This window comes from Apteryx mantelli, chromosome 15, assembly GCF_036417845.1.
Source record: "Apteryx mantelli isolate bAptMan1 chromosome 15, bAptMan1.hap1, whole genome shotgun sequence".
NCBI classification, from domain to species: Eukaryota; Metazoa; Chordata; class Aves; order Apterygiformes; family Apterygidae; genus Apteryx; species Apteryx mantelli.
The window spans coordinates 9,673,256-9,694,586 of NC_089992.1; the positions used below are offsets into that span (position 1 = coordinate 9,673,256).

General features: G+C 56.9%; 2 protein-coding genes and 1 non-coding gene across 5 annotated transcripts in view; 2 read left to right on the forward strand and 1 right to left on the reverse strand.

Annotated features, from left to right (window-relative positions):
• The window catches only part of FANCI (FA complementation group I), a 26,272-nt gene extending 18,684 nt beyond the window's left edge, over window positions 1-7,588 (forward strand). For 2 of the 3 annotated variants that reach the window (XM_067305858.1, XM_067305860.1), the window contains 11 exons: window positions 138-189; window positions 884-1,011; window positions 1,166-1,234; window positions 1,374-1,461; window positions 1,755-1,939; window positions 2,844-2,900; window positions 2,981-3,040; window positions 3,809-3,895; window positions 5,014-5,109; window positions 5,641-5,766; window positions 6,643-7,588. In XM_067305858.1, the coding sequence (XP_067161959.1) occupies window positions 138-189; window positions 884-1,011; window positions 1,166-1,234; window positions 1,374-1,461; window positions 1,755-1,939; window positions 2,844-2,900; window positions 2,981-3,040; window positions 3,809-3,895; window positions 5,014-5,109; window positions 5,641-5,766; window positions 6,643-6,708 (1,014 nt within the window). In that variant the 3' untranslated portion in view covers window positions 6,709-7,588. The remainder of the gene's footprint in view (window positions 1-137; window positions 190-883; window positions 1,012-1,165; window positions 1,235-1,373; window positions 1,462-1,754; window positions 1,940-2,843; window positions 2,901-2,980; window positions 3,041-3,808; window positions 3,896-5,013; window positions 5,110-5,640; window positions 5,767-6,642) is intronic. The other variant, XM_067305859.1, reaches the window with a different exon arrangement.
• Window positions 6,292-19,696, reverse strand: POLG (DNA polymerase gamma, catalytic subunit). The gene is made up of 23 exons (XM_067305862.1): window positions 19,674-19,696; window positions 18,386-19,061; window positions 18,085-18,268; window positions 17,505-17,672; window positions 17,282-17,428; window positions 16,712-16,791; window positions 16,130-16,312; window positions 15,771-15,934; window positions 15,523-15,646; window positions 14,767-14,991; window positions 14,486-14,606; window positions 14,170-14,241; window positions 13,912-14,025; window positions 13,470-13,630; window positions 12,878-12,931; window positions 12,665-12,782; window positions 12,000-12,135; window positions 11,651-11,897; window positions 11,409-11,531; window positions 10,861-11,032; window positions 10,171-10,379; window positions 8,562-8,722; window positions 6,292-7,146 (listed from the first exon to the last, which is right to left on the reverse strand). Exons 2-23 carry the CDS (start codon window positions 18,976-18,978, stop codon window positions 7,085-7,087), a joined length of 3,618 nt encoding a protein of 1,205 aa, XP_067161963.1. The 5' UTR covers window positions 18,979-19,061; window positions 19,674-19,696; the 3' UTR covers window positions 6,292-7,084.
• Window positions 19,697-19,850: 154 nt separating this feature from the next.
• On the forward strand, window positions 19,851-19,923 carry TRNAR-UCG (transfer RNA arginine (anticodon UCG)). Its single transcript has one exon. It is a non-coding gene; the product is annotated as a tRNA-Arg (tRNA).
• Window positions 19,924-21,331: the final 1,408 nt, after the last annotated feature.

Consider the following 21,331-nt stretch of genomic DNA (forward strand, 5'->3'; position numbering starts at 1 on the left):
CTCTGCTGGTTTTCCTTTGCTGTGATTCATTGTTTTGTTTTTTGTTGGTGGTGGTTTTTTTTTTGGGGGGGGGGGGGGAATAATTTTATACTTTGAATTGTTTCAAAGATATAAGTATATTTTCTCCCCTCATATAGTTCCTTCAGTTCCTGACTTGGACAGTCAAAATTTGCAAAGAAAATTCTCTAGGTAAGTAAGACATTGGAGCACATTTAGATTTGATGCCTCAGTTCTGAGGTTAGGCTCTTAGAAGGTCTGCTGTTGTCTGTCTTGTTTTCACCTCTGTGTTACAGATATGTTCAGGTTCCATTCTATGGCAAACTGCTGTGACTTCTGGTTGTTAGCCCTGAGCATCGGGGAGAGGTTCTGCCTTTGTAAATATTAGCATTGGTGAAGGAAGAGAAGTCACTTGACTTCTCCCTCCTTATCTAGCACGTCTGTTGTTCAAATCTGGATGTATACCTTGGAAAAGCATTACTCTCCCCAGAGTTTGTATTGCAGTTCCTCAGTGCTTCTGGTCATCATTTTTCTGTGAACTGAGGGCTCCGGTGTGCCACATTCTCCCTTGCAGTATTACATGGGATGTCCATGCATGTAGCATCTGGATCTTACTTGCTCTAAGATCAGAGATCGGTGAGCAAGGATGTGGGCAAGAACTAATACCTTTTGTAGAGCCCTGTGGGGGTGTTGTTGCAAACTCTGCTTTCAGTATCTACAGTATTTTGATACATTTTTCATCTATTGTATCTCTTTTCTGGGAATGTAGACTCTGTTGAAACATACCGGATCGGAGCCTTTTTCTCACTGGATGTCTGACGTTCCTGAATAGCTAGCGGAGTTCTGCTTCTGGTGATGTGTTTGTTCTCTTTTCCCTTCCCCACAGAGGATATCCCTTGCTGTAAGGGTTTGCTGACTCTGCTCTTCAATCTTCATGCTCTGTACAAGAGCCCTGTCAGTCTGCTGCGTGAACTTGCTCAAGATATCCATGCTTGCCTGGGAGACATAGATCAGGTATGATGCAGAGTCCACGAGAGCCTAACTCTTCATCATTTAGTGCTGTCAGGGCAGAATTGAGTGCATCTCTCTACAGTAACTCTGGAGCAAACCATGTGAGAGCAGCTAAAGTTTTGCTCACCAGAGTTTCTGTCTTCCCTCCTCCTACCAGGACATAGAAGTGGAGAGTCGGTCACATTTTGCCATAGTGAATGCCAAGACTGCAGCTCCTACTATCTGTGTGAGTCAAAACAGTGTGTATGAAACAGCCTTTTACTGCCCAGCTAGTGTCCAGAGCTGCTGTGGTACAAGTGTCTTGTAGATTCCTGATGTGCCAAACTCTTCCAAGAACCTGTTTTATTATTGTGTCTCTGTCTTAGCTGCTGGTTCTAGGTCAGGCAGAGAAGGTCCTTGAAGAGGTGGATTGGCTTATCAAGAAACTTAACAGTTTGGGATCAGACACATCAGGTAATAATAGTGGCCCACTGCTTTCTGTTATACCTTTGTAAAAGACAGATGAGGCTAGAGAGCAAGAAGATATTTCAGGATTTTGAAATAACATCATCTCAGAGCAGCTTAAACTCTCCTTTGAGCTGCTTCTACATGAACAGTTTCTTGTCACAAAAACCCTCCAATGTTTCATTTTCCCTGTGCCACACTGGTGCTCTGTGCATCTGACACAAAGGTGGTCTTCTGCATCTCCTACCTGTATAATTGGGATTGTTATGCATACCTGGTATACGTATGTCTCTCTCTTCTAGAAGACTCTTCTCAGATATCAAACCAAACCCAGGCTCTGGAAAAGGGTGTCATTCTGCAGCTGGGAACTCTGCTGACAGCTTATCATGAGCTGGTACAGACAGCACTCCCTGCAGGGAGCTGTGTGGACATGCTGCTGAGAAGCCTCAGCAAGACATATGCCATTCTCACCTCCCTCATCAAACATGTGAGTGTTGCTCTGCTGACAGTGGACTGGCTGGGATCTGAAAGCCTTTTCCCCCATCTGTTACAGCAAGCTCACAGTGACCCCTGGCAGCAGCTACTGTCAGGATTGGGCTGTTGATCTCTTGCATGAACTGAGTCCTTACCCTGCTGGCTTTCATGCACTTAATTTCATGACCTTTCTGCAGTAGTGATAGCTGTGCCAGTGGAGATAAAGTAAAGCTTCTCTCCAGCTGACTTTGGCTGCGCTGGGTTTGGAGCAGCTCCTTCTGACTGCGCTATCTTGCAGGTTCCTCAGTACACAGCCATGTGCCACAGTGAGCTGCACTAGCAGTGTTCACATAGTGCTCAGCAGTCCTGCCTCTGCCAGTCATTGCCATCTAAAGCCTGAAGCACAGGACTAGGGGAACTGGACCGTGAAAACAGAGCAGTGGAGCTAGTTTGAGACAAGGTGGTGAATTGCCCAGGTCTCTTTCACAGCTCTGCGATGCAGGCATGTTGTTTAGGACATAGCAAGTCACCAGGGAGGATACCTCTTGCAACTCCTGCCCTCCATACTGTCACAGCACAGTGCTGTTAGTCCTGTAAACTCTACAATACTGTATGAGCTCAGTAAATTGCCTGTAGTTCCTTCCTTTCCTTCCTAGCATTTACATAGGAAGGAGTTTTACTTTAATCAGAAGCAAGGCTTCCATGCTCTGGAAATGGTAACTCTTGCCTTTGGATTTGGGGACGCAGTCAACCATCTGAAAACAGGGAGCTCTTCATCTTCTTGTCAGAACTTCCTTTCTTAGTTGCTCAGCAGCCAGAAGATGCCATTAGTTGAGCTGCCTTGAGCCCTTGTCAAGGACAGGTTGCAATACGAGAACAGAGTTTGCAGAAGAGACTCACTCATGCTTTTCCTGCAGTATATCCAAGTTTGCCGCAGCACCTCAAATGCGATTCCAGGGAGGCTAGAAAAGCTGGTGAGTACAAGCAAATTGTTGGGGGAAGAGGCTCATTGCCATGTGTTGGGAGTAACACCAGCCTTTCTGCTTCTTTGCAGGTGAAGCTCTCGGGTTCCCATTTGACCCCACAATGTTACTCCTTCATTACTTATGTACAGGTAAGGCCTAAATTAACTGTGACAAAATCATACTTTGTCTGTCTGATGCTCAGTTGTGTATGACTTGCAGGATGTGGGCACCTTCTGGGGTTATGAGCCTTACTGACATGAGCTGAGTTTATTGTATTTCAAGTTTTACTATGTCAAATCATAGTATAAGACATCTCTTTTCAGTAGCACTGGGACCAGCCATGTTGGCTTCTGCTTGAGCAGGGAACAAAGTGTTTAGGGTGCTGGTTTTCAGCTGTTGTTTTCTGTTCATGTGGATTTTTTGAAAAATTTCAATACTGCTTTTAACCAAAATGGCAAATAAAGGTCAACGAAACCACTGTCATCACAATTTAAAGTAACATGCATGACTAAGACAACAGCCTGAAATGGGATTTATCTGTTTGGACAGGAATTGGGTGCTTGGGTGAGGACCAAAGGAATAGTAGACCAGACATATGGCATATTAGGGAAGATATAGTAGTGTGCCTGGAAGAGAGAAGGAGAGCCAGCTCACACATGTATTTCTGAATGCATAAATCATGAAGTCGGGGGTTTTTGTTTGTGTGGAGTGTTTTTTAGAGGTTTTGAGGTGGTTTGGGGTTTTTTTTGTTTTAAGACTACTCCCACTCCCATTGTCCTTGTATCACAACCTTTCTGTCACTGAGCTGGTAATGCTGCGAATTAGCTGGCCAGAGCAAAGATTTTTATAGCCTTACTTAGCTGGCCTTTTTTCCCAGCTTACCTTCTAATACCACATCTTTTGGCTTCCTTCTTCAGAACATTCACAGTGAGAGCTTAAGCTTTGCAGAAGAGAAGAAAAAGAAGAAGAAAGAAGATGAAGCTGCTGCGATCTCCACAGTCATGGTGAGATTGACTAGCTGCCCATTAGAACATAGGCTGTATTTGAGCTTGGGATCATACCACAAGGCTTGTGTTACCCAGTGGCTTGTTATAGATTACCAATGACATAGTCACTTGGGCCTTTAAGTGAAAATCAATTTCTTCTACCTGTATTTTAGAGAAAACTTTAAAAACAAACAAACAAAAAAACCCCTTTCACTAGATGCAACCCTAAAGCTCACAGGGATGAAACAAACAAAGTCTGGATCATTTATCTTGTCTGATATTTTATCATTTAGGGTAAGCTACAAAATTACAGAAATAGGCTAATTTATTGGAAACAATATTGCATGCTGTTTAAGCATTTCTTAATTTGTATCAGTACATTTAAAGGTAAAATACTGTATTCCACTAAAATAAGGCAGTTGTGGCAGTTGAGACTGACTGGGTGAGTCAGTCGGGAGCAAGTGAGTGGGTTGGCAAGTTCCTGGCCCTTTGTATCCTTCAGAAGTTTGTGCTCCCAGGTGGCATTTCCTGTGTCTCATCAGTTGGCTCAGACATTCTTGTGATGTTAGAGTTTAAAATCCACAAGCATGATCTTTCTAGCTGTCCCCCAAATGGAAATGTTATGAAATGCTACACATCCTTTCACCGCTCCCTTATCAGCATGGAGAATGAACATCGATGGTGTTAAATAGACTGGACAGAAATATGGTGAAACATAGCTGTGTGCTCACTGCCAGGAAAGGATGTGCTTGTGAGGCCTTGGCAGAGCCAGAGCAGAGGAAGTTTGCTCTGATTGCTCTCAGGCACATCAGGGCTGTGGACTGAAGGAAGAGTACAAAAGAACGCATGGGAGATCCTCACCGCAGAAGCGTTTTGGGAATTAGTCAAACACAGTAACAAACTAAAGCTGGCATGGTTTGGTGGGGCAGGACTGGTGTGGAGTAGGGCTACTGAAGACACTTTTCTAAACTGGAGTAGGTGTGGAATTCATTTTCTTTTGGCAAATCTAAGCTGCTAGTATAAATATGGATGCTATGTTAGCACCATAGCTGGGATGCTTGTTAATGACAGTAAAAGGAAAGTTTCAGGATGTTCATTTCCAAATCTCACCTTTCCCCATCCTTTCTGCATTTCAGGCTAAGGTGCTTCGGGAGACCAAGCCAATCCCAAACCTGATTTTTGCAATAGAACAATATGAGAAATTCCTTATTCATCTCTCCAAGAAATCAAAGGTAACATCATCTGAACTCAGCAGAACAGTGATATTGGGGCATGGTGGAAGGCTATTACATTTCCACCTTCCTAAAATGTGCATCGCTGCTCAGATGAGGAAAGTGTAAGGTACTTACCACTCTTTCAACTTTTGCCCCAGCTCTTGGCCCAACACTGCTGAGCTGCTCTTACAGTGGTATCAGCAGGTGTAAATGGGAGTACTCTGCCTGTAACCTAACACGTTGTGGTTTCTGGTTGAGCAGAAGCTAAAACTGCTAATGACAACTTTCCTTACCCTCCAGTTTGTTTCAAGAGCAGGGGAGAAATGTACCACAATGAAGTGCTCTCACGTGAGAGTAACTGGTGATCACTTTGCTCTTCTGAAAACAGAAATGGGCCACTGGCTTGCATGGGGGCAGGTGCTTTTTCATCTACCTTTTGCTGCAATCCTGCATCATTACTGTGAGGAACTTTGTCCTAGTGCTGTTCAGAGGACTACACTAAGATGTTAATGCTGTACTATTCTATCCCTCCTGCCTTGATTGCTACAGGTGAACTTGATGCAATACATGAAGCTAAGCACTTCCCGGGATTTCCGCATCAATGCATCCATGCTGGAGAGTGTACTGCAGGAGCACAACACAGAGGACGCTGAGAATGAGCCAGACAATGACCAGGTTGGAACTCATTTGGTTGCTCTTGCTGCTGGGTTCCTCCTCTCTAGGGGCCAGCTGTACTTAAATGTCCTTTAGGTATAGGTAAAATTAGGATAGTTCAGTCTTTCCTGGATTAGTCCTCACTTTAACACTCAGACCATATGAACAAATGAACAGGTAGCCTGGCTAAGGTCCCCTACCGTCTAGCCCTCTGGCTTGAGTGAGTTTTAAGTTTGCGTGTCAGTCTTCTGTATCTCTTGCCTTAGGAAGAGACTGCTTTTAAGCCCCTATTGCTGTTTGCCTCAGACTGTTGCATCCTAAGCGAGCAGAGAGATCTGTCACTATTCCCTTTGAGGACTTACTGGCTGGCATCAGAACTTTGCAGCATGATGGCATAACAGGCCTATACAAATTCAAGTGGTTCTGCATCTGAGTTAAATTTTGTAGAGAAACAGCTGACAGGGCAATCTCTGCAAGGCATCATTTTCCTTTAGTAGTTAGTTTTGGTGAAGGTAGAACAGCCTGTTCTGGATAAGAAGTAAACCATTTTCCTTTACTGATTGTCCAGAATTTTATTGGTGCTTCTATCCATACTTCCCTCAATATTTCAACAAGCCAAAGTCCCGCACTGTAAAAAAAAAAAAAAAAAAAAAAAAAAAACCCCACCAAAACGGTCCCTCTCTTGTACCATTCATAACCTGGGCTTTGAGTTCCAGCATGAAGGGGTCTCTTAGGGAAAGTTTCAAGGGGGGAGGAGAGTCCCATACTTCAGGCCACTTGTTAGGGAGGAAAAAGAGCTAAATTCTGTTCTGCAAATCAGGTTCCTTGTCTTAGGTAAGCTCTCAGTGTAGTCACACAAAGACATTCACTCCCTGTACTGGTACTCTCTCTCCTCAGAGCAGCACAGCAGAGCAACCAGATGAGAACCAGGAACCCAAAAAGAAGAGACAACGAAAAAAATAAAGCTGTGGTTGCAGCCTCCTCCTCCCACAGTGCCTATTCTGTGGCAGACTCACCTCGGTCTTGGAGAACTGTGTATATGAAGATGATGGTTTGTTGTTTCCATTGACAAATATTTGTGACTTCTTCCTTCATGCCCATGGGCATACAAGCAGTGACTGGGGCTAGTGTCTCAGGTCTTACAGCTAACTGCTGCCCTGGAAGGTGCCTATGCCATTAGAATGTGCTGCTATTGAAATATTCTTCCTCAGGAGCATCTCTTCTTCCAGCAAAGGGAAAGCAGATCAACCATGAACACCCTGCCAAAAGATCTGCTTCTGAAAGCACAGCCAGGCACTGGCACACTCTCTGGACAAGTCATTCTGGCCCTCTAGCTTCATCATTTCTTCTCCAGTGAGCCTTTAGTTATTTCCATTAGCTGATATATATCCAGCGCTTCCCCTGTAAGACAATGGGACACTAAGTTCCTTGCATTCTGCAGTATAGTTAGGGACTGTAACGTAAGACCAAGAGACTGACAGTAATTATTTCTTTAGTTCACAGCTTTTAGCACAAAGACTTCTAAATCTATTCAAACTGCTGTGGTGTGGTGGTGTGAATGCAGGAACCACCACTGACAGGAAGCTGGGAATATGAATTATTCTACCTTGGAGTTGAAGCTTGCTGCTGTGTACAGCTGCTGAGAGGCAGAAAGGTGACAGCTTCCTCTCATGAGCCAGCACTATGGGCTGTTATGTTTTCGCTGACCTTGATGCAAGGCACTTGCTTAGTTTGCCTCGTTCCTGGGGAGAATAGAGGCACCCTTCTTGCCCACAGAACCCAAATCCTTTTTCTAAAAGCATACTTTGCCTGAAAGACTCCTAATAAAGGTTGCAAAAGGCTGGAGTGTGTGTGATGTGTTCAAAGAGTGGGAGCACAAATCTGCGGGCAGGTTCTGTTCCTTATCTGGGAGAACATTGCTGCACATCAGGGACAAGCTATTTAGCTGAAAACTCCTTTAAGAGTTAAACAATTGTTTGCATCAGGGAACAGGGTTATATCAAGTGCAGACAGGGACTAGTGCTGGCTCTTGGATTTCTGGGGAAGAGCACTAAACTCAAGCTTGCAGCACAGGCTCTTCTCTAAACACAGCTGTGCTGAGCTAAGAGGGGGAGCTGGGACAGAGAAAAAGCCCTGAAAGCTGGAAAAGCTTGGAGCTGGAGGGCAAGATGTACAAGGTTGCTGATTCATCTCACTTCAGAGGAGGAAAATTCAACCTTGGGCCATGTGTGAAGTGAGCATGTTCATCTTTCTTTAGGGGAGATAGATAGATAGATAAACTGCATGAGCGTGTCTCATCACTCTGTCTGAAATAAATACTTAAAAGAAACAGCACAAACTACTCGGGGACTAATCCAAGAAAGAAGGGTAGAGATGTGCTAGCAACAAACAACTCTACTCAACTAAACCCTTAGATCAGCCAGGGTGGCTTAAACTAAGACCCGCAGACAGCTCTGCCTGCAAAAACACTACGCAGGGCCAGGTGCTGGGAGCGGGATTCCCAAGGAAGGTGTGAGCAAACAGAGGCGTTCTTAGACTGGCAGCTTGCAGAACCTAAGAAGTGTCTCCCCTGCAGTCAGGTGTGCTTTTTTTCCCTTCCCTCCCCCCACCAGTGACTTGCCTGTGCAGCGTGATGGCTGCACAGCAGTGTGGCAGAGGCAAGGCAGCCTGCGGGGCAGTAAGCAAGGGCCTCATGAGGTGCCTCGCCGACACAGAGAAGCCCTCTGCTCTGGGGACTGGCTGCTTACACCAAATACTCTACTGCCATGAAGGGAGAGGCTTGTTCAGGGGCTCCAGCCATTGCAGGTGCTGCTCACCTTGAGGGATGCCATATCTCTTCTCCATCCCAGTTGGATTTGATGGGGTTGCGCAGTTCATGGTCACCTCTTTTCTTAAGCACTGGTCAACATCCACTGCGCTAAAAAAAGCCACCGACTGTGGCAGATCCTGGATGCCCAGTTTATAGGCAAACATACACCTGGAAGAACAAGAGACCAGGTGAGCCAGCGCTCCACATCATGCACATCTTTGTCACACCTGCTCTGGAGCAGGCAGGATGTTACGTCCAGCAAGGAACGAGAGAACTGTGTCAAATTATGTCCCAACAAGCAGGAAAGTCCTCAAAGGCAGCATCCCATTAGAAACAAGCCCAGGGAAGTTGCTTAGAATGAAAACTTATTCCCAAGGCCTGTCCTTTACTGCAAGCAGCACTTGTTCTCTGTTGGGGAAAGAATGCCCTGGCCTCTTTTCAAAGGAGAAAACCAGCTACAGCTTAAAAGTTATATTAAGTTTGATAACTTCTCTCACTCTCAGCTAGTCTTCCTGTTACTGCAAGCACAGGGCTTCAAGCAGCCCCAGGTTTGCCTGGAACAAAGACAGCTTCACAGAATATTGGTCAGTCATCATTAAAGATTACTTTGCACCCTTGTCACTCAATGGCTGGAAGACAAAGTGCTTTATAAGTACTGGGTAGCAGGAGGGTCAAGTAGTGCTAAAGTGGATGTGGGAAGAACAGAGTAACAGTACATTCAGCCTCCTAGGAAGAAAGGAAGAACCAGCCCTTTACTTCTGGCTAATCCTCCCACGCAGAGCAGATGTTGGATTTTCCCAGCATGAAGCCCTGTGCTTGCAGTAGCTGGCACAAAGACACAAACATCAGGGCGTCTTCCCCTGCTGTGCATGCTGCACGGGCACAGAAAGGCTGTTTGCTGTATCCTTACCTCCGTACAGGAGAAAATAGCTCTGCTTTGGCCAGCTCCTGTATAACCAAAGCCCTGGGAAGGGGATTTCACAAAGCTAACTGTGTTGGAGCCTGAACGAAAGGAGCCCTGGGGCTTTGAGGCCAAGAGATTTCCAGGCTGAGCTTAACCTTGCATGCACAGGGCAGGAAAGCAGCAGGAACTGCCCACGGTGCAGAGGGGGCAACGAGGCTGGTGCTTACAGCAGAAAAAACGAGCCGTGCTCCTTGCTGCTCAGCTGTCCTCTCAAGGCGGGGGAGAGAGGCCAGCCAATTTCGGACTCCCAGCTGCTCATTCAGACCCCAGCACGGCCACTGAATGGCCACAGAGCTGAATGAAGTGGGAGGAGAGGTGTTCACATCCCAGTGAGGCAGAACGATTGGGCCTGTCTCAGCAGAAGCCAAAAGCTGACGATATCCCACTCTTGCCAACAGATTATCCCTTGAAATCAAAGCCGAGCTCCATTTATAGCTACCTGAGTCATGGGTAAAAGGAACTGCAATCTCTAGAGCTGTCAACCTGCCTTGAGCAGAAATAAATTGCTCGGCCCTGGTTCACTGAGGACAAAACTAACCCATCTGCTGCTATGCTAATCCCCTGGGCTTGCGCTGTTCCACCCCGAGGCCCTGGCGCTTGTCCCCATCAGGTATCGCCGCTGGGCTGCGGCCAGGTTGCTCAGAGATCTCACCGTGTGAGGAGGTTGGTGATCTGCAGGGCCAGGGCTGCCCGGTAGCGATCTTGCGCCTGGACCAGGTAGCGCACTTCATCATGAATGCTGATGCAGAAGCGCCCATTTATGTCAAACTCCTCGAAGAGCCATTTCATGGACACCAGCATGAGGTGCAGGTAGTCGACGGCTGAGCTTTGCACCACCCAGTTCACTCTGCTGGTCAGGAACTGGTGGAAGAAAACACAGACAAACGCTAGGAGAGCATCAGGGTCCAGGGCCCATTCCTGGAGCCGGAGAGCTCCTGGGAGAAGCGTGTTAAATCAGGGCTGTTGAGTTTTCTTGACAGCGCACAGATAAGGAAAACAATTTTTAACATGGACCACCACGTGCAAGAGGAGCCTTGGAGAGCTGCGAGACTCCTCAAAGGTAGCTAAAAGCAACACCGTAGAACGAGGGCTCTGCTGCCACCCCAAGCCCCTCCTGGCTCATGTTAACCCTAAAGCCCTCCTGCGACACCTCCGTGTGTGCTGGCGCAACTCCCTACGCCAGGAGCAAGGACCCAGCACAACTGGGTTTCTTATGCATCTCCCAGGCCGAGCTCCTATTTGGGTCTCCAGCATCAGAAAAGGGTCAAGTTTGGGGTTGCCGTGTCAGAGAAGACAGCAGCAGACAAGCAAAGCAAAGAGCAGCACAGGGCTGTGACCTTACCTCCCCCTTGGCCACAGCGGGCTCCAGCGCCCTGCTGATGTGACAGCCCAGCACCGGCGTCTGCGGCGAGGCGGACAAGGCGATGCTCTCCAGCTTGTTGAACATTTCGGACTCGGTCCCTCCAGCCCACACTCGCTGGTGCACCACATCCCACTTCTTCTTTCTTCGAGACCTGCCGGGGGCAGAGGGTAGGTTTCCCTGCTGGAAGGGTGGGACGAGGCTGCGCGCCCGGTTTCTGCGAGCCTCAAATGCTCTCTCCCCGTCTGAGGCCATCAGACTAGCCCCCGCAGCCTTCTGCTGCCGATGGCTCGCAGGGACAGACGGGGAGCCCCCAAGTTGAACGGACCAAGATGAACCTGGGACTCGGCCCTGGGAGGCTGCAAGTGAGAATCGGACAAGCGAGGGAGGGAGGATCGGGATAATCCAGCCCATCGCCTGCAGCCCAGTCCAGTCCTGTCTCCCTTCTTTGTCCACCATCCACGGGGCTGCAGCTCTCTCCACCTCGCACCCCTTATGCCACAAGTGCTGCCTGCGCTGGAGCATCTCACCTTTTCATGGCCTCTCTCTGGACCCGCTGGACATCCTGGGCCGACACCGAACCATCTTCTGCCCTGTCCACAGACAGGTCCAGCTCCCTCACCAGCCACTCCCCGTCCTCAGAGAGATGAAACCTGAGGAGCAAGAGCCTGGAGGAGTGACCAGGATCCAAGTGACCAGGACCCAGATCTCTGTGGGACACCAATGCTGTCCCCGTCCCCGCTCATCCTCCGGCTCCCCGGGCAGCGCTCACCTCCGAATGCCCTTGGTGACGGCGTACATCTGCTGCGCCTTCTCGCGTGCCTGCTGCTGCGTCAGCCGATGGTTGAACTGCATCAGCAGGCGCTCGGCGAAGGGCTGCCCGGCCCCGTAGATGCGCCCATAGTTGAAGATTTTGGCGTGCTCCCGGCTGATGCCCACCGTGGCAGCCGTCTTGCTGTGCAGGTCTGTCGCGTTGCTCTTTTTCCCCTGTAGTGTCATCCAGCCGAAAGCTGTGCAGCCTGCAGCATGGTGAGAAGAAGCTGAAGGCCATGCAGGACCCGCTTTGGCGTGTGGCCACATAAACCAGCGAGCCTAGTCCCCACCGTGCTGTCCTTGCTCACCGTGCATGCCAGCAAAGTGCGCCTCGCCGAGGACCGCGGCTATCCAGAGCTCCTGGGAATCCACATCTGCGCCAACCAGTGAGTAGCCTGGTGGGACCTGGACCATGGCTTTCAGCTCGCTGCCCACGCGGTCGGTCTGCGGGACACAAGAGTGCCACGCTCAGCGCATCCCCCTGCACCCTCCTCCCACAAGAACAGCTCTTCTCCTGCAGATGCTGCATCCCAGCATGACTCTCTCTGTGCCCCTAATTTTGCTCTCAGGGACAGGAACTCAAAACTCAGTTTTAAAGCACATGTGGGGCATCACTTGATTACTCCCTTCTGGGCTCTTCCAGCGTGGAAGTTGCAGCCACAGAGAAAAGCACGAGAAGAGGAACTGGGGGAAAGAGAAAATGATGCTTCAGCTCTTCTTCTTCTTCCTTTGTGGAGTTTGTGTTTCCACATGAAGCTTAGGAAGCCTCTGCTGACTCCTTCCTCGCTCCCAGGTCAAAGCGCATCGGTAAGGGAAGGGCCCCACAACCAGCCCTGCTACCCCAAGCCACAGGATCCAGCCCAAACGCCTCCCCCAGCTCCAGTTCCCAGCGCAGGCTGCCACCCACGAGCCCCAGACACGCAGACTCCTCGTGCCCCAAAACCCCTCCGCGAGGACCCGAACGCGGCCGTACCCGGGCGTTGCTGGCTGTCAGCCAGGTGGGCTCCACAGCCCGCCGGGTGATGGTGCCCGCGGTCACCACCTGCGGCAGGATGGCTCCGTAATCCTCCTCCTCGTTATAGTCCGGGTGCCTGCGGCAGAAGCGGAGGGTGAGCGCCGGCCCAGGAGAGCTCGCCAGAGGGTGCGGAGGGGTCGCGGTCATGGCTCGGGCAGTTTCTCCCCATACCTGGTTACCACGCGAGGCAGATCCCCTTTTTTCAGCCACACCACCATCTGCGAACTGGGGGGACACACAGCACGTGAGATGCTGCGCACGAGCTCACCGGGCAGCAATGCAGCCTTTTACCCATCCCGCTAAAGAGAGAAATCTAGGGAACTCAGGTGACCCCCAAACCCTCAGCATATGCATTTACCAAAGCTGCTGCTAATTTTGAAACCTACCCTCGAGAAGCCCATCAGAGGTCAACAGAAAGCTCCTTCAGTTGCGACCCCAGAGGAGGGTTTCTCTGCTCTCCCTTAGCAGGTCTCGGGCAGGCTCCAACGCCCCCCCCAGGTCCTCCCACCGAACAGACCTGGCAGGACTCTCCACCCCAGCGCCTGCGCAGAGACCTTGCTTTGCCTCTGCTGAGCCCACCGGTGCTCAGCCACGCTCGCGAGCAGCAGGAGCGGCCTCAGAGAGGGGCGTCCTGCTCCCTCCAGCCCGGCTCTCCTCGACACGCTGTGCTTTGCACTGTGCTTTTCCAGGGAATGTCCATCCCGCTCGGGAACGGAGACATTGCAATTCAGCCAAAGGTGGCAAATGGGTCACGGCTGCTCACCTGATTCTTTTGTGAGCGTTCCTCCAAAACGAGATCATTTTGTTAATCTCGAGGGCTCTTGTTCCATGGGTGCGCCCGATCGCAGCCCGGAGGGTGCCGTCCTCCATCCGGGGCAAGAAATCCTTTGCAAACGGGCTTCCGACGTTGTTGTCGTTCCCATCCTTTAACAGCAAAGAGACGTCATGGCTCAGTGAACCATCATTCAATGTAAATAAAGCCCTGGGCGCCCTCCTGCCCCAGCTCTGGAGATGCCTCTTTGCCACCGACCCTACCCCAAGGGACAAGGGCGCCGGATGTCGCAGACTGGTCCGGCACAAGGATGCAGGAGAGGAGAGATGAGAGCAGGAGCAGACCCAACGATGCAGAGGGGAGCTGGGGAGCTGGGAGCGGGTCTGACGGGGCGGGCGGGCAGGGCAGGGGGACGCGGGAGTGCCCCACTCGCCTTGTGCGGCAGCTTGAAGAACCAGCAGCCGGGGATGTCGACGTCGTTGTAGGGGCCATTGCCGTGGTGGTACGAGGGCTGGCTGCTCCCGTCCTCCAGATCATCCACCTCCTCCTGCAACCACAACGCGGGGTGACGGGGCCGGGGCCGTCGCGGTGGTGCCCTCCCGGCCCGGCCGGCGAGCGGCGGCAACGGGGACTCCCGGAGAGGGGGGCAGCGGGGAGACAGGGCCCCGTCCCCGCGGGAAACTCCATTTACCAGCACGAGGCTTTGGTCTGCTCTGCCCGTCTTCTCCTCCACGTCCACCTCCAGGCGGCTCAGCTCCTCCACCTGGGAGCAGAGAGGGGTCAGGCAGCCGCCACCGCCGCGGCCCCGCGGAAGTAACCCCGGGGCTTTTCCCACGGCCGCAAGGGACACGAGGACAGGGCCCAGGGACAGCGGGGACCCGGCTGCCCCACGCCCGGGGCTGGTTTTGGGAGGCACCAGCACGCGTGCTGGAGGGAGCCCGGCCCTTGCGCCTCCTCCCATCACCCTCTTCAGAGGGGCGAGCAAGCAGGAGCCCCTGCCCCGTCACCTTCTGCCACATGGCGCTGCTGTCCATCACCAGGAGCTCGTCCTCCACGGCGGCCTCAGGCCCCAGCGGCTGCTCCTGGCCCTTCTCCAGGCAGTGCTGCCTGTACAGGCGCTCGATCACCCTGCCGGGGGGACGGCAGCGCCCCGGGTCACCGCCGGCGCTGGGACAAGGGTCCCCGCGGAGCTCCGAGACCAACCTCCCACCGCGTCTTCCCACCCGCGGAGCGGCGCCCTGCCGCGTCCCCCCGCCGCCCCGTCCCCAAAAGCGGCCGGGTGCCTCACCTGTGCGGGCAGAGCGGGCCCTCGGCCTTCGAGGGGTCTCCCGGCAGGTTGTCCTGCCGGCCTGGCACCAGGTAGCCCCAGCCGTGCTTCTCGGAGTAATGGAGCGGGAAGCCGTCCCAGGCCAGGCGCATCAGCTTCGGCGTCACCCGCATCTGCAGGCTGATGAGGCTGGGACCCGGCACCCAGTCCGCGTCCTCCAGCCGCGGGCACAGCTTCCGGTACCAGCTGGGGAGCGGGACGGGGACGGGAAGGGTTAGGGAGCACAGAGCCAGCCCCGGGAGCCCCCGGCAAGGGCGGCACCCCCCGACGTTCCCCTGGGGACGGGGTCGGATGTGGGCAACTGGGAGCATCCTTCCCCTGGGGAAGTTGCCCTGGAGAGGGGGAAAGGTTTCCTCCACCCCTGCGTTCAGACGCTCCCGGTGGGAAATGCCTGAAAGGTGGTGATTTCTCCGCCTTCCCTGGGGAAGGGAGCACGGGGGCTGCCTGCGCGGAGGGAGCCCGGCTCACTCGGACAGGGGGGTCCCACGGGACCAAGGGCCGCGGCGCACTCGGACCGTGGGGCAGGATTTGGCACCTCTCTCGGCACGAAGCTCCCCGCTCCCTCCCGCACCCTGCGGCTTCCCGCAGGCTCTTCCCAGTGCGGGGCAGCGGCAGCGGCAGGGAGAGGAGCCGAGCCGAGCGGCGGCTGCCGGGGCTGGGAAGCGGGGAGCCCCGCGGCACGGCACGGCACGGCACGGCGCGGCGCCCCCAGCTCACCCCGGGTGGCCCGGCAGGTGCTGCGGCCTCTTGGGCTGCAGCGTCACCGTCTCCTTCAGACGCTCCAGGCAGGCCCGGCTCTCGGGGACTTGCAGCTCCTCTTCCTCGCTGGGGGGGCCGGGGTCTGGGGGGGCAACGAGAGCAGCCGGGCAGCGAGCGCTCTGCGCTTCCCGGGGGGCTGCAAAACCACAAGGGAGCCGCGGCGGGCGGCAAGCCCGGCCAGCCCCGGGGCCACGGGCCCCACTCACCCTCCTGCCACTCCTGCGCGGATTCGGAGGCGCCCGCCGCCGCCGCCGCCGCCTCGGCGGCATTGCCGTTCGCCTCCCGGTCCTTCTTCTTCGTGGGATTCTTCTTCTGCTTAAACTCCTGCGTGTCCCACTCGAGATCCCAGAGCCAGGGGTCGTCCTTGTACCTGCCGACACACCGCTGTCACGCGCCGGCCTTGTCCCGACTCCCGGCACCCGCCTGCAGCCTGCCGGCACGTCCCGGGGCCCGGCCACGGCGCCAGACCCCTTCCCAGGGAGCTGCAGCCTTCTCCCACCGTGGACAGGTCTGTCCTTGGGCCCCCCCACCCGGCCCCGGCCCCGGCCGCCAGCCCAGCGGGGACCTGTCCTCGTGCAGCAGCTGGCAGGCGTCGTTGGCCAGGTTCATCAGCGATTTCTTCATCTCCTTCTGCAGCTCCTCGTAGCTGCCCTGAGCATCGTCCAGGTATCTCTGCCAGTTCCCGTTGACCGGCAGGTAGGACACCCCCATCTCCAGCATCCCTGCAAACGTCACGGGGTGGGGGCACCTGGAGCCAAAGCAGCGAGGAATTAAATATGGCCTGGAGGAAATTTAATACACCCTGGAGATACGTCCTGGAGGGAATTTGCTCTGGAAGCCCCAGACTAGGCCAGATGCAGAAGCTGCCTCACAGCCCTGCTTCTCCACCTACAGCTTCACAGCCTCATGCAGCTCTCGGCACTCGCTGCTCTTCCCTTTAGTCCCCAAGGACCGCCGCACCTTCTGCCTGCCCTGCAAACTGCTGCTCTGCAGACCCCACACGTAGCCCAAAAGCTGCATCGTGATCTGCCTCATTAAGCCCTGCCTCATTAAGGGGCACCCACGTCCCACCCCAGGGACAGGGCCTCGCTCCTCCCCGCTGCCAACCAAGACCGCAGCCCTTTGCCCAGGGCTCGGCGGCTCTCACCTCTCCATGAAGAGCGGCAGCTGCTCCTGAAACACCTCGTGGGTGGCCTGGACGTCCCGGGCACAATACGTCATCAGGTCCTTGGGGGCACAAGCAGGCGGCAAGGTGAGAGCACGCCGAGGAGCAAGCGGGCAGCACGGGGCTGCGGGAGGCCAGCGCCGGCCCGGCGAGCACCGGGCTTCCCGGCCAGCTCCCGCACGGCCGAAAACCCAGCAGAGCCCCAAAACCCGCACGGGGGTCTCTCCTCCATCACCACCTCTCCACCTACCGGAGGGAGGCTCCCCCGAGGGGCAGAGGGGGGGCGACGGCTGCGTTTGGTCACAGCCATCGGCCTTCCCGCACGGACATAAAGGAGCTCAGCGGGGTCCCCGCGCCACTGCGACGGGGGAAATCGCAGCGGTCAGGACGACGCACGGCTCTCCCCGTGCCCACGGCTGGGGACGTAGCCGAAGCCCTCCCCAAAAAAGGGCAGCTGTGCCCCAAAGGTGGGGAACATCCCTGCAGCTGCCCCTGCCCGGCTCCCTTCTCCCCGCGCCGGCTCCTCCGGCCCTTCGGCATCGCCCCCCGCACCTGGAAGTTTTTCCTGACGTCGGCCATGGTGCCCTTGACGAACAGCTCCCGCGCCTCCTTCTCCAGCGGCTCACCGCCGACGTACAGCGCGTGCACGTCCGCCAGGTTGTTGATGCTGCTGATGTCCACCCAGTCCCAGGAGGCGATCTGCAAGGCGCCGGCGGTCAGAGCGGCGCGGGGGGCCGCCGCCGGGGACAGCGGGCCGCCCGGCCCCCCTACTCACCGCCGGCCCCTCGCTTCTGCCGCGCGTTTTCTTCATGTGCTGCTTGACCTGCTGCAGCCCCTTCCTCTTGCCGTGCTTCGCGGCCATCCAGAGGCTGCGCTGGAAGCCCGTCAGCCCCGAGATGGCCATGTGCATGCTCATGGTGTCCAGGAACCGCACGCGGGAGCCCTGGGAGCCGCCGGAGGAGAGAGGGGACCTGCCTGGGGCACGCTGGGGAGACACGTCCCGCAGCCGCCAGCCTCAACCCGCCGGCCAGCCCTGCCCTGGCTCCTGCGCTGGGAAAGCACAGCTCCTCCGCACCGCGTGCTTTTCCCACGGCAAAGCTTTGCCTCTGGGCACCCCTTTCGGCCGGGGACGGCACCGTGCCAGGGCGGCGCTTCCCCGCAAGCACGACCCTGGGAAATTCGTGCACGATCGCGGTTGCCAGAACGGTCCTCGCAATTATCTGGGCACCGAGCGGCAGCCGCCCGGGCGAACCAGCAGCACGCGCTTAATTCGGCGCAGGCTTACGCGGAGCCGCAAGCAAGGAGCGGGAGCAAAGGCGGCACAAGGAAGCGCCGCCGGCCGCGGCCCGCGTTACCTGGAGGAGATACTGCTCCTTAATGAAGGCCCGATCGAAGGCGACGTTGTGGCCCACCACCACTCGCTCCGGCTGCTGCCTGCCGGCGCCGGCCGGGCTCTCCAGGGGAATGAGGTCGGCCAGGGTGAGGCGGCTGGACCAGGAGTAGCGCTCCTCCAGCAGCCGCGTGCTGCACCACGAGTACCTGCGGGGGCACGCGGCACCCGTGGGACCCCCAGGCTCCCCGCTCGCCCCCCCGCCGGCGCGGAGGCGAGCGCCTCTGCAAACCGGCCCCCAGCTTGCGCGCGGTACCGCGTCTCACCAGGCTGTCGGCGAGACCGCCACCGCCAGCGTGGGGCACTGGCCGTCGGCCAGGCACACCTCCACGTCAAACACCACCGCCCGCTCCTCGGGGAAGTCCACGGCCGCCGCTTGGCCCTCGGGCCCGTAGCGAGTCCAGCCGACCCGCCAAGCCCAGCGGGCGGGCACGGGGGGCACCTCGCGCTGCAGCAGCTCGTGCGCCGCCTCCAGGTAGGGCAGGCTCTGCTTCTGCGCCAGGAGGCGGAAGTGCTCGTCGATGTTGTCGCCGTACATGCGGGGCAGGCGCAGGTCCACGTCGGGCAGCGTGGAGGTCTCCTTGCCCCACAGGTCGTGCTTCCGCAGGTGCTCCACGCTCCGCCGGATCTCCTCCTCCGAGTACTGCACCTGGGCTCCCCGGAAGATCTGCTCGTGGAGCGTCCTCGAGAGCATCTGGATGTTGAGCGGGTTCATGCGCCTCTGCCCGCTGTCAGGGTCCTGGTCCGGCTTCCCCGGCAGCGGGCGGCTCGCAGAAGAGCTGGAGGCACATCTGCACGGCCTGGGGCTGTGGGCTGCAGCGCAGCCTGTTACCGATCTCCTCCAGAGCAAGCGCTTCATCTTCCTCCTGCTCCGGGAGGGCCGACGCAGGCACCGCTAGCATGGGGGACGCAGGAGGGTCTCCCCCTCGGGGGCAGCGGGGTCTGCAGGGCGAGAGCAGTAGCAAGGTGGAAGTTTTGCATTGCTCACTGCAGCTGGGCTGCAAAAGAGCCTTCACGACTGCAGCCACTGGGGCACGGCGAGAGCAGCTGAAGACCAGACACACTTCCCCAGGCCAGGCTCTCCAGCCGTGCAGCCATGCTGCACCCCCCCCACAACCATGCACCCTGCCTACACCCCTGCAACCTCCCCTACACCCGTGCACCCTCCCTACACCCATACACCCCCTTTATACCCATGCAGCCTCCCACACACAGCCATGCAACTCGCCCCATAGTCAGGCATCCCCCTACAACCATGCAATCCCCCCCCCAGGCCATACACCCACACACACCCATGCAACCCCCCCTGCACCCATGCACCCCCTCTACACCCCCCCCCGCACCCATGCACCACACCCCCGCGGCCACGCACTCCCCGTGCAGCCACGCTGCCCCCCCCCATCCGCAGCCACCCACCCCTCGGTGCAGGACCAGGACCAGGACCAGGACCAGGACCAGGACCAGGACCAGGACCAGGACCAGGACCAGGACCAGGACCAGCCCCCCCGGGTCCCCCCCGGTCGCTGCCCGCCCTCTCCTCTGCCGCGCGCCCACCTCGCGCCGCCGCGCGCCGCCCGGGCCTGGGCTGCCGGGCGGACCCAACCCGGCGGCGCGTGGGGGAACTTCCGGCCCGGCCGACTGCCCTCCCCCCCCACGCCGGTGGTACGGTCCGCGCGCGCCGCGCTGCTGAGACCACTCTCTAGTGCGCTAACGGAGAGGCTGTTAGAGGGCGGCCGCGTGGCCTAATGGATAAGGCGTCTGACTTCGGATCAGAAGATTGCAGGTTCGAGTCCTGCCGCGGTCGCATAGGGAGGGAGTACTTCTCCATCTTTTTTTTTAGTTTAAACTCACATTTTGGCGTGGGTAGGAAAAAAGGCCCCGGGGCACGTGACCGCGCGGTGAACCCGGGGCGCGGACGGGCCGGGACAACTCGCTGTTAGTATTAGCAGCAGCAGCAGCAGCGCACTTCGTGTTTTGATGGTTCCTTTAAACAGAAGGAAAACCTGCGGCTGTCAACCTCCCGAGGGCGGAAGGGCGCTCGCCCCAAGGGTGCGACAGATGCGCCCGGATGCCCCCAGCCAGGGACACCAGCCTCGAACGAGCCCCCATCTGCAGTCGCTGCTGCACGTGCTGCACTCCCTTCCCAGCACCCCAAAACCTCGCACCTTCGAGCCCTGGGGCGGCAGGGTGGGGGGTGGCAGGAGGGGGGCCACGGGGCCTCCCCGGGGGCCGTCAGGGCAGAGCCTGCTGCTGCCTCGGTCCTGGCATCATGCCAGTGTCAGGGCTCTGCGGCGCTGCCCAGGGCGGTGGGGACAGCGGGTCGGGGCGTGGAGGTGCCGGGGTGCAAGTGCCCCACAGGCAGGGAAGGCCTCATGGGCCAGGAAGACACTCTGGGATGCCAGGGAAGGGGCTGCAGGATGCCAGGGAAAGGGCTGTGGGATGCAAGGGAAGGTGGCTGGAGCAGGCCAAGAAAGGAGCCTGCAGATGCCAGGGCAAGGGCCAGAGGATGCTGGGGAAGGGGCTGCGGGATGCCAGGGAAAGTGTTCATAGGATCCTGGGGAAGGGGCTGCAGGATGCAGGCGAGGAAGCTCATAGGATGCCAGGGAAGGTGCTCATCTGATGCCGGGGAAGGGGTTGGAGGATGCCGGGGAAGAGGCTCATCGGATGCTGGGAAGGGGCTGGAGGATGCCAGTCCCCAGCCCCGCAGGGGCTCCTCAGGGAGCGGCGGGGCCGGGAAGGTGGCTCCTGGCAGAGGCTGCCCTGGCCCAGGCAGCACAGGGGGAGGCAGCCGGGCCGAGCCAGGCCAAGCCAGGCTGGGCCGAGCTGGGCCGAGCCGAGCCGAGCCGAGCCAGGCCGAGCCGAGCCGAGCCGAGCCAGGCCGAGCCGAGCCGAGCCGAGCCGAGCCGAGCCGAGCCGAGCCGAGCCAGGTCAAGCCGAGCCGAGCCAAGCCGGGCCGAGCCGGGCCGAGCCGGGCCGCGCCGAGCCACCAGGTGGCGCTGCGGGCTCGCGCCTGGCGGCCGCGCCGTCCCCTTCACACGGGGCCGGGGCCGTCGGGGGGCGCGGGCGGGACGCGGAGGGTCCCGGGGGGGGGGGGGGCGGGCGGACCCCCCCGGGCGCGGCTGCAGGCGGCTGCAGGCACCTGGCTGCGGTGCCGGGGGCAGAGCTGGAGCCGCCGCGCTGCCCTGCCCGCTGCCCGGGGGCGGCCCGGCCCC